At 50.5% G+C, this 12,224-nt stretch overlaps 1 protein-coding gene across 1 annotated transcript in view; it reads right to left on the bottom strand.

Annotated features, from left to right (window-relative positions):
• Nucleotides 1–12,224, bottom strand: part of LOC119455318 (collagen alpha-1(I) chain) — a 694,093-nt gene that overhangs the window by 523,456 nt on the left and 158,413 nt on the right. Inside the window, exons 6-8 of the mRNA XM_037716715.2 lie at nucleotides 4,060–4,128; nucleotides 3,839–3,937; nucleotides 127–171 (exon numbers count right to left, since the gene is read on the bottom strand). Of these exons, the coding sequence (XP_037572643.2) occupies nucleotides 127–171; nucleotides 3,839–3,937; nucleotides 4,060–4,128 (213 nt within the window). The remainder of the gene's footprint in view (nucleotides 1–126; nucleotides 172–3,838; nucleotides 3,938–4,059; nucleotides 4,129–12,224) is intronic.

Below are 12,224 nucleotides of genomic sequence, written 5' to 3'. Positions count from 1 at the left end.
ATTACTACGTGAATCGTACTGTGTGTAATTGGAATCAGAGAATGCATACATGCGGGCACGTTTCGACAGCGCAGAAAAATTTTTAGGCAAGCACTGAGCAGTTACGGTATAAATAGAACCACTTACTGGAGGTCCTTGGGGCCCTGGTATGCCACGTGGTCCCACAGGTCCCTGCGATTCATTGGTGAGGTGGTAAAAGAGTGTTTCAACCATTTTACTGCGTCACTCTCTCACATGTGTACACTATATCATCGGCGTAAACGTTCTTTTTATGCTATGGGCTAGGCATGCGCGATATAACGATTGAATTTTCCTTATGCGATTGAAGCCTTAATCGCAACAAATTTTTCACTCGGTTAAGCACACATGACTATACTCAGGCAAGCGCTAGCAATGAGGCTCCCGCTTTTCTTGCTCTACAGCACTGAAGAGAACCAGTTGCGTTTGCGCTCACACATGCGCGGCTGCACCTGCAGCAAAAGTTCCATCAGAACGTTGCCGCACCTGAAACAGCCCGCACGCAATGATAAAGAGCGTTCTTGAACTCAAGGAGTCTTTGCGTCACACCATAGAGGGCCAAAGCAGTAGGAAGCCTCCATGCCTCAGTGATGTGGAGTGGGACATTATTGTAGAAGCGGCGGTATCGCTTGAAACCTCTCCTTGGCGTGATGGAGCTCCTTGGGGGGGAAAGGTAAAATTGTGGGACTCCGTACGTTTTGATCCCGGCTTTAAAGCTACCCAAAGAAATCGATGACAAGGAATGACTGCGATCCGGCGTTTTTCTGCCGCGTCAAGCCGATGCTGGTAGACTCCGTTGAAGAGAAATTTCTTCCGTGTCAAGATTACGAAGTTCACTAGCTGGCTAATTGTCTCGATCCAAGGTTCAAGTGCCTGAATTGCCCCGAGAAAGATCACCGGGAGAACGTGTTGCAACAGCTTTCGACATCCTAGCCAATAAATCCTCGGTCAAACTTATCCCATGTACCCCGAGGAAAAAACGGAAATGCTCGCTCTCAGCGGGAAACGACGGAGGAAAGGCGCCAAGCCAGGTGTTGTCATGTCACTCGATGCCGCAAGTATCTGACCACGACATCGATTCCTTGCATTGGTGGCAGGCGGAGTCCTGCCTTCTAGCACCTGTCGCAATGAAGTTAATCTGCACTTAGGCAACGTCAACGCCATGCGAGCGCGTCTTATCTGCCGCTGGGATGAGTGCTAATAACCAAAGGAACACTCTACTACCAGCAAACGTTATCAATCTTCTTTGCCCCAGTAGCTGGAACTGTGATTGAAGCTCACTAAGATTGGCACAACTGAATGCTTATTTGAGCATAATATAACTGAAGTAATAACAAAGTCAATTGTAAATTCAAATAGCCCGGTTTTCCCTTTCTTCAAAGTGTATGTATCGTGCCAAATCACCGGCCTTTATTTTTTCCGCCTATGTAGATCAATTCAGAAAAACTCATAATCGCATATATTAACCGAATAATTGTTGATGATAATGTCGGCTAAAAGTTAAAATGACACCTAACCCTAATATAAAGCCTACATTTGCTAGCCATGAAGTGTTGTACCTGCCAAAAATATGTCTTGAAATTCGCCTCACCGGGAGATAACTATCGCCTGCGCTGATTAGTGCTATGTGCCAACAAGATTCTCGATTGTTTGATTCCCTCTTGGGTATTCGACGTACTTCTTGTTATTTAAAATAAACGTTAGGTTAATTTTCACTTGCAGCCGCCATTCGTGCCCCGAGTGTTGCGTTGGTCTGTACTGGCAAAGTTTGAATTTCGTAATGCAGGCATGAAACTCGGCTTCTCTGCAACGACACAATACTTGGCGAAAATTATTTGGTGTTGGTGAAATGGATAGCTACGAGGCAGGTCGGCCCCTTTATCGTAAATTGGCAACGTCGACTGCTGCTTGAGCCGGCCTATTTCATGGTGAATTCCAATGGCAGAGTTGGAGTAGCTGAACAAGCAGCTCTTTCAGGCGTAGAGCAACGCTTCCGAATCCGCCATTGTAACACCAACCCCGCCACCGGAGTACACAACATGCCCGAGGAAGTTCTCTGCCAGATTCAGAGTTACCCAGGATAGCCTGCGCTGCTCGCTGCTGGCGTCATCTGCCTGCCACCCTGTGAGCACCCACCGTCCAGGTTCCTTTAGTGCCACCGGCTGCTTCCTAATGCGTTCGAGTCGGCCACCTCTCATCTCCCTCACTCTCCATTCCCTTTTTCTAACGACGCTGTGCCATGCTCCCTCAAAGATTGGAGAAATAGGTATAATTTCTTCCTGGAGACGACTATATACATATACTTGACTGCCTGCGCTTGGTCCTGCGTTTCGATGTACTGCAGAACAAGTTTGTCGATAGAACCGACAGCTTTGGGTCTTATTGCGGGCAGTAGAAACATCCTGTCTAGTTTCCGCTTGCGAGGGAGGGCTTGCGCCTCTCTGTCAGCATCTGATTCGTCGCACGCATCAGAACTTGATGAATCCGAGTTGTAGCTGTCACTATCGAACGTCAAAGGCAATACAGCGCACTGCGGCGAGTCGTCCATGGTGTCCTACCGCCACCAAGAAAGCGACGACCACCACGGCGCAACAGAGCGGATGAGCAAGAAACGAACGAAAATGCTCGCGCGATATTGGCGGAATAGCTTCTACTGCTGCACGGAGTGATTGCCACTGGAAATCTCTGCTCGATCTGCTATTGGAATGCGCAACTCGCACTTTCACTCTGTCATAGGTACGCACTTACTGCGAAAAGAGCTGAAAGCATTGCTGCGACATTGTTGTACAGTGTCAGTGATAACGGAGCTGCGGCGTTGAGGAAAAAGCTTAGACGACCTGTACGTACAAAAAACAACTGTCACAGCCTTAAATTTCCTGCCTACAACGCTCGCGCAGGCTGCTAAGAATACTGGCACCAGAATCGACAGCTTTGCGTGGTGGACGCCCACACAAGCATCCGCAACAAAAAGACGAAGAAGTGTTTCTAAAACGTTCATTCATTTATTTTTTCAATAATTTTAACATCGTGCAGCCAGGACGATTTTACGAAGCTATTTGTGTATCTTGGTAATAGAGAGGTTTAGCTTGTCAGGTAACCGGGAAAACGCGAGCGGACCGGGCGTTTGGGCGTTTTGCCGGAACCGTAAACGTGAGGGGCCTGTATGGTGCTACCATCTGGTGGCGCAGAAATCAAACAGACAAAAAACAGCTAATATTGCAGTAACCATGTGCATTCTACTTCTCTGCTGGTGTAAATGTTCGACAGTGGCGTAATCGTGTTGCCGCCGAAAATTTACACGAGCAGAGAAGTAGAATGCACATGGTTACTGCAATATTAGCTGTTTTTTGTCTGTTTGATTTCTGCGCCACCAGATGGTAGCGCCATACAGGCCGCTCACGTTTACGGTTCCGGCCAAACGCCCCAACGCCCGGTCCGCTCTCGTTTTCCCGGTTACCGGACAAGCTAAACCTCTCTAATGTCATAAAAGTGCACCAAAAAACATAGCAAGTTCTGTGACCATTTCAGGCTCTATGACAGTGCTACGTGAGGGAGGCCGGAAGGCAGGGAAGACCAGGTATTTCTAGCATTCTCTCTTATGTGAGACCGCATAAAACCCTCTGCCTCACCATTGCGAACATGTGTGCATGGTGCGTGCGTTATTGACATCAATAATGTAGGTTACGTGGCGTTTAATTCTGTTACAGTCTTGCTACCCTCACGTGCCGCGTTGTTACATTTTGCTGATATGTAATACACAGTACCTAAGAAACAAAATGGGTCTTTTCAGTGGCGGTTTGGATTCAGAGATTTATCTTACCACAGAGGCTTGCATAAACTGGAAAGCATCAGGAGCTGGTCCTTTATCTCCACCGAGTGGTCCTTGTTGCAGAGATAGCTGGTGAAACCACTGCGAAAGCTGCAACGGCAGACCATGTTTACTCGAAAGCAAAGGCGATAACAGATGTCATCGCAATGTCGGAGTCCTGACACCCAAGTTCCGCTGCTAATGAGGTTCCCCGATGAGTGATGTATACTCACATCTGCAGGTGGTCCCGGGGGCCCAGGGCTGCCAGGGAACCCATGCCCACCAGGTTCACCAGGAGAGCCCTGCGACAGAAGAGGCGGGGTTGCGGAATAATGCTAAGCATGGCACAGATGATGACAATGACCTCCTGCTCTCGTTGCCTACCGTCACTGAATTGGCCAGTCGTGTGGTGTCGGCATGCCGCCGAGCGGGCTGTCTATAATGCAGCAGAGGTGTCGAGGGAGAAACACAAATTGTGCAGATCCCAAGCATTGTGGTAATCGACGTTATGTGAAGCATTTTGGATGCAGCTGGCTAGGCAGCATTGCTTGGCGTTTGGCAAAGCTCTACCAGGTTGGCCTACGTGTATGCGTGAATACAGTTTTTGTGTGGGACGCGAGTGAAGCGAATTTGAATTAACGCGAGAGTGCGTGACGACAGCAGAAGGATGCTGACGACAATGGAGCGATTTCTACGAACGACCGAATTCGTGCGAACGAGCGGTATGGAGGTGCGAGATGGGTACGAAATGCAGAAATTAAGTGCTCACGGACGGCAGTGGCTGGTGTTACTTGGAGAACACAAACGGGCGGCTTGACGGCAAAACTTTAGCACAACCTGTGTTCTTTTATAGTCATTCGGACGAGTGGCGTGTTGCACTCCTCACCTTGGCTGAGCTTTGATGACGCTACCATAGAGGACTTCGGTGAAGCACTGTCACAGTACGCGACTATGTGCGCCAGGAAAAAGCATGCCTCGATGTTTGATTAAGCGGCCTGGTAACGACGACAATGGCCGTAAAAGTTCGGTACGAGCTACCGGAAGAACACAGAGGGCGCGCGTTGTTGTCTGGCGATTCTAAATCAATGCTCGTGGTAAACTTGCTTTCTGATCGCGATTTGAACGGATGCGACCGTCACTCGGTGTTCTGCGACTGAGCTGCTGTGATCTTCTTACGCGTGCCACCTGGCTCGAGCGCAGGTAGCCCACGAGAATCGGAGGCGATTTGAATTACGAAGCTGGAATGAGGATGCAATTACCATACGGCATCACGAACACAAGCACATAGCCATCGGTTCAAGTAAGTAGACAACTTCGTTCATTGGGTAGGCATAAGTTCTTGTCATGATAATAATGTCATGCCGTGTCATCCTGCATGGATCACATCAAGTCATTATTGTCAGGATATTCATGGGAACCATGTCTTGACTGACATTCCTGCCAATCATGTTATGAAATACATGTCATTCAGGTCACGCATGCATTTCATGACAATGATATCTAACTGCACCCAGTTAAAGAAATGCATGTGATGTCATGCAATTCAATATTGCTGTGTCACCGCTTCATGGCGTTGATGTCATAACATGCATATCATGTCATGCGTGTCATGACATGGTTGTCATTCATGTCAGGCCCATCTTTAACGAGACATTGTCACGAGAGGAAACGGCAAAGCCATCAGACCGGAGCAAACGGCTGTTTATTATTCCGCCACAGTAACCACTAACTTCTTCATCCGCGTTATCTAGTCCTAATATAGAGCGCCGCATTATCCTCTCCCCGCAAGAAGGGTATCGCCTCGGCACAAAAGAATGGGGTTGAGCTTAGCCAGAGGAGTGACAGTGGCGTGTAGAGCAGCAGAAAATAGAAAAGAAAGAAATAAAGTAAGTAAACAAACAAATACAAGAAACAATTTGCCCGAGGGCATGCAGAACACCAACAAATTTGTGAGGCTGAGGCAACTTCGTTGTTCACTTCGCTTAGGCAGCGCAGAACTCGGTAAGGCCCACACTAATGGAGTAGTAATTTTTCAGAGCATCCTCGTTGATGAACACACAGACAAGGTCACCGGCACTGTTTGTTACGCCTCTGTAGCGGTTGTTATACGAACGAGCATCATGGCTTTACTGAGACCAACTACGGAGTCACGCAATGCGTCGTGTCTCTTCAGCACGTTGAACGCGGGCTTCGTGTCGTCACTTACAAACACGCTACTTTTCGCTATGCAGCTGCTGTTATCGCTCATCTGATCCTTGCTAACCGGTGTGAGTGCTCCTTCGGACACGTCGCCGGGCTGTCGATTGCTGTGCTACCACTTTGCTCTGGCCAATATCCACCCAACAACCGTCAACGTATCAGCTTCAACCCGCCGCTGTCTGCCTTTCTGTCGCCGCTTCCGCTGAGCGTGGCCCTGGATAGTGGATGGACAGTGCCATCGTCGGCAACGTCAGCTACGCTGCCAACTATAAATAAGCTGAAACTGTCTGCCGCGCTTCGCGGGCTAGGTGGCTGATTCGTGGTGTCCCCTACAATCCCGCTACTTTTTGCAATGCAGGTTGGTGTATCACAATCCCTCTTCAATAAGAAGAGTAGTAATCACTTCTTGCTGCATCTACCAAGCGCACACTGCTGCTGTGCGACCGTTGTTGAGTGTGCCCATGTTGTTCACTTGTTGTTATTTTTATTATCGGGAGACTTTGAGTCCAACCCCGGCCCTGATCCTATTTTCATTGAACTACAAAAACTTTCCGCGGGTCAATCAACGCTGATAAGCGAAGTGCATGGTCTAAAGATTCTGGTTTTGGAGAGGAAGGAACCACCGTTTCTTCCATGTATGAGGCAGGACAATCACTCCATTCATGGCCTGAACTTCGTCAATCTGCCCTCCGTTCCGCTTGCGTTTAGTCTGCGTGCTGACGCCGGCAAGGCGGATCGTGTCGCGAAATTTGGTGTACGCTGAATCTGCACGAGCGGATCACGCGCGTACTGCGATTGGACGACGCGACGCCTGTTAACAGCTGGAGACCGTGTGGCGGAGCAGTGTTGCTAGAGGTTGGCAACTATCGCCAACAGCAGACGACACTAGCATATTTTTGTCGTTGTGAGTTCAAGTTCCCACGTCACGATGAAAACGCGGCTCTTAAGCCCCAACCACAGGCACGCTTCGCCACGCGTCGGCACGCGCCAATGCGTCAAATGCGTCAGTCGCGAACGGGGTGACGCGTGCCGACGCGCGGAGATTTTGCCAGCTGCCGATGCTAGAAAATCAGCGACGCGAGCCGACGCGACGCCGGTGTCCACCAATCAGAGGCTGCAAACCGTCGCCGGCGTCCACCAATCAGAGCCCGCGGAGCCTCTGGCTGCTACGCCTGATGATGGCCGCCGATGCGAAGGCGCCGACGCCAACGATCTTCCGAGTGCTTCGGACGCACGACGCCCGCGACAGTGTTTCTTAAAGACAGAGTTGGGATACTAGGCCGACAACGACACGACCGACGACCGGGGGGGGGGGGGGGGGGGGGGGAGGTGGAAGTGTGACGAGAATTCGTGCCGCGTTCGAACGACGCCGCCGAACCCAACCTGCAGGCCTGCTGGGTTCCGCCGATCTCAATGCGATCGTCTGCTAAAACATCCAACCGAATCACGATTGCGGCAACGCCTGTGCTTTTTGTATGTATATTTTCTTGTGCTCGAAACGAATGGAAACATGTTTTCCAAGTGCGAAGTCTGAATAATCACCACTCGTCTACCGCCGATGTTGTTTACATTACGCGTAGGCCCAGCGCATCCGTCGAGCTCGACCGGCGGTGAACGAGCCCAGCTGAGAAACTCTGCCGAAGGAAATGAAAGTTCAGTTACGTTTTGCGCTACTGTGATTTGAAATATGACACTCCTGACTTCGTGTGGTGTGTGGTGTGGCGTAAATGAACCGTGTGGAACATCAGGTGGTGAACCGCGGCGTGTTTCGTGTGTGAATTATGTGGTCTCAGGTGACTCGGGTGTAACAGGCGAGCTCTTCGCTGCTTCAAGCGGCAATGATTACTTGCGAAAGCGGAAGACACTAGTAGCCGAACCATGGGAAGTACGCGTACATCTTCAGCCATGCCGTCCGTTTAGCTGAGAGTGCACTCTTCTATTCGGCATGTGAAATCTAGTTCAGTACAAGTTCACAGTACTCTTTAACTCAATTCTTTCAAATGCAGGTGTGTTATGGGCTAGTTGGGGATAAATCGCTCGTGCAGTGCTCAAGGACGCTGACACACTGAAGGAAACGTGACACAGCACTGTCATGTTTGAGTCTTTCTGTTCTTGTACTTGAGCACTTGAAAAAAAATGATCTGGGGTGCTATGCAGGATGCCCCGAGTTTGGCGAAACTCGGGATCTTCACGAGCTCTGGCGACGCCCCAAGATCAAAGAACAAATGGTAACAAGACGACGTTTGTCCATCGGCACACCTCCAATTTTATTGGTTTATGTTGATTCACTCTGGGTGGCTATTATCCCTTGGGCGTTGCCATATGGGCGGTCGACAAAGTGGGGCTCACGTGATCATACGGTCGGTGCATGGTCGTGCCTTCTTTCACTTGTTTGTCGTTCCACCGAGTGCAATACAGGCACAAGCAAGTTATAAAATAAATTCATTTAGTACAATAATATTAGTCACATTAACGTGGGTTGTAAGCACTTTAATGTTTCCACGATGTACACGGAATGTGTATTAGACTAATTTCTATTTAAATACGTTTCGCGTTATGCCACGAGGGGACGCTCGCCCCCCTCTTTTTTTTCTGGATTCGATTGGCACGGCTCGATACGTGCTTGCTCTAGCATTTCCGAGCACCGATTGGTGTGCGCTTGCTTTTCTCACTGGGTTTCCAACAGATCGCTCGTTGCTCCTTTGCTCTAGATTGGATTGGTGCGGCTCGCTACGTGCTTGCGCTCCCATTTCCGAGCAGAGATTGGTGTGCGCCTGGTTTTCACACTGGGCTTTTAACAGATCGCTCGTTGCTCGCGCTAAAGAAAAGCTGCGAGTAGCGCGCGCATCCAGCTACAAGACGAAGTGAGCGTCGGCTAGCGCATAAGTGGTTTGCCGCGCGCTTACCGTGTAAGCACACAGGAATGCCGGAAAGCACAAATACAAGGGTCAGAAAACTACGCTTTATTTTCTTTTACTTTGCGATACACCTCCATACTGGCAAGCGTCGAGCGATGGCTTCTAACAACCGCAGGAAAGAGTCTTTGTAGTGGCTAGCCCGAGCGATCCGTGGCTTCTAACAAACGCACGAAAGGGTATTTGCAGCGCACGTGGATGTTGACTGCCACCACATGCATCCCAGGTGGGACTCCAGCATCGGTGCAGTTACCCTGTACCCATCGCTGACGAGGGAGCGCTTCACTTTTTGACAATAACTTTCTTTTTTTTTGCGTGTGAACGCCCGTGATGGGGTCCACAAAGTTCACGCTTTGGTTGACTGTCTACCAATGCGGATTGAGGCATAGCCCCGTTAGCATCCACTAAATTTGGGATACATTTGTATGCGGCCAATTCGTCACTATGAATAATGGTCCCCGGTTGAACATTGGCTGCAATAATGGCGCCTAGCGTCGCCGCCTTTCGTCGGTATACTTTGAAAGTCGCAACACCCCTCTGGTCGCGCAGAACATGCCGAAGACCCATGGGCCCCCAACTTTAACACCGCCGTAATTTTGGCGGCTGGCGGAAAGTCGTCGCCCGTCATTAGGCGGCCTCGATTGTATACTTTTGCTCGCCGCGAAGAAGGCACTCATCAATTTGCGCTATCTACCCGGGGTACCAAGTGGAGGTCGCGCCAGCAGCTCGTCCCTCGCGACCTTACGGGGGTAGTTCGTCCTGTCGGCGATGGTGCGCTCCTATAGAGGAAACAAGTCACCGGTCATCTCCTTCAACAGCCATATGTCTACGCTTTTGCTCACGCAGTACGTGAGCCAAATCATTTGCCGCCTGGAGAGGTGGTCGTTCGGATGGCCGAGGCGGTACGTGTTGGCGAAGTAACGTCCTTCGCCTCTCTGACCGTGCAGTGCAGCTTTACCGTGTAACTGCGAAAACTGATTTCGGCACCTGTTGCATCGGAAGGCAGCCCGGCTTCCATTCTGAGTCTTCCAATATAATGTGACCACTTCGCCTACGCAGGTTGGTTGGCCCGGGTTGAACCCCAGGTGCTCGTAGGTGCTCCAGTACTCCGATGACGACGCCGGAGCTGGCCTGGGGCTAGGGCGCGGTGGACGAGCAGCGCTTGAAACAGGAGAGAGCCGAAGCGATCGCACGAACTTTTCCTCCGCAGCCTAGTCACATCAGTCTGTGCTCGGAAAGCATAATATGCCCGCCACGCAGTCTCCGCAGACAAGGGCGTTCGCCTAACTCGTCACACAGCCAGCGCACTGACGTTTTGGAAAGGCAAAAAAGACGCTGAAACTCTACGTCGGTCATGTAGCTGAACGGGTCCAGATGGTCATATTGACGCTTGCCGCCGCTGGATGCGATGACACAGGCTGCTGCTGCCGCCGCCATGCTCCCGAGTTTAACTCGAGAGGGGTTTCGCGATGTACGAGTTTGGCCCGAGTTCGCGTGTCAATCAAAACCATAGGTCACGCCCCGAGCGAGGCATGTAACTCTTGTGCGCGCCCACCACGGTTGTGCCACGCCCAACTTATTTTTCGACAACAGCGACGTGGTGCGGAACTGAGAGGAATTAACAATCTTGACCGGCGAAATAAAACACGCACAACGCACTGTCATCGGTGATGTACTCAGCACCACTATAAAAAAAAAAAGCGTCGACTTTCGCTGCCTTATGCATATGTCTTCTTGGGCTGTGATGACCCCACAACACGGTTCATTGCCTGCGTTGTGGCTACGTAGCGCACAGCAAATAATTATCCGCACGTCACTGTAGCTGCTTGCAAGGCGTCGATGCGCCGTGGTGGACGACGATCTTGAGCAGTGCGTAGTGTTTTCCAACGGCAACGTATCGCAGCTGTCATTTGAGATGGCTGCTCTGTCAATGATATAGTGCAGCAAACACGGTCAGCGGTCAGCGCAAACACACCCAGTGCAATGGCATTTTGTCATCACAAGCACGGCACACTAAACAATTGCAACACCTTCCTGCGTTCGAAGTCTAATTTCCGAACTGCACACAACAGCCCTCACCCACCAAAATGCGATTGCTGCGCTGTCGTTACGATATCCATCTGCGATCGCTGTTAGCTCAGCAGCAGAGGCAATCGGCAAGCACATTGGAGTGAACAACACACTCAAATTCTGCGCACATGCGCACGGAGGCACCTTCAGTGGGCAAGCGGTGACAAGCGACGAACTGTGTCGCTGGGCAGCACGCTCGTGTTCGCAATGCATCGCGGAGACTTCGCGCACGCAGATAAACTGGTGCATTTTCATTGGGCTGCGTCACTACGGACCCAGAATACCGCACAGCCATTTTGCAGCGACAGCCGTTGCTCCCGTCTCTATGGCTAAAGTGTCGTTTCAGTTGGTAAATCGGCGGCCTTAATAGCCACCGCAGTGAAGCACCTGCGGTGAACAGCCATGCCGCAGCGCTGCGTTGCCATTCCCCTATTAGACAGTGAATGGGCAGATCGTTGTCATGACTGACTTTATCGAACATAGCACTGCAGCGCCCCTGGCGACTGCTCACCGCATGAACTCCCTCGTGCGTGTGACCCTCTAGAATGTATCCGCTTGTAAGCTTTCGCCTCACTGTCGCCACTCGCGGCAAAAAAGTACAAAATTTAATAATTCATTATATGTCCGTTTGTCATCACAAATTTACAGCATTCAAAACAAAAAACCGATACTTTAAGAAGTAAAATGTTGGTTATTTTATTTGTTGTATTTCAAAGTATTCGATTGAGGGAAAGTATAGGTGCAAGAATGCACCGCATGTGCCCTGTTCGCATTCGACGGAGGATAGAAAGATAATGCCCGAAAAAGGAGGCACGCCCTTGACGCGCCCGAGAAAGGCGTGGCAAGCGGCTCACGGCAAGTGTGCAGACAGACAGCGGGACAGTGACGGTATTGCTAAATTGCGATAATACGTTGATAACAATACGCGGCGCTGGCGCGTTTTGTTGCGCAGTCCTCTGTGCTTGAAGCCCGGCAGCACTGTGCCGCGCAGGGTGCGCTCATGTTGTCATACGCGGCTTTATCTCGACATTTCTTTTTGCCTGCTGTTATTGCACGTTCCTTGCTATCTTCGTTCACTGACTGCCATCGGGCAAACTCGGGTAAAACTCGGGTGAACGAGAAACTCGGCGCATCCTGCATAGCACCCCTGTTTGCAATATGTGCACCGTGTGCAATGCATAGTCCTGAGGACCTGCATCATACAAGACTTATGC

This window comes from Dermacentor silvarum, chromosome 6 (assembly GCF_013339745.2).
Source record: "Dermacentor silvarum isolate Dsil-2018 chromosome 6, BIME_Dsil_1.4, whole genome shotgun sequence".
In the NCBI taxonomy this organism is placed as follows: Eukaryota; Metazoa; Arthropoda; class Arachnida; order Ixodida; family Ixodidae; genus Dermacentor; species Dermacentor silvarum.
This window is presented reverse-complemented; position numbering and strand designations above follow the sequence as displayed.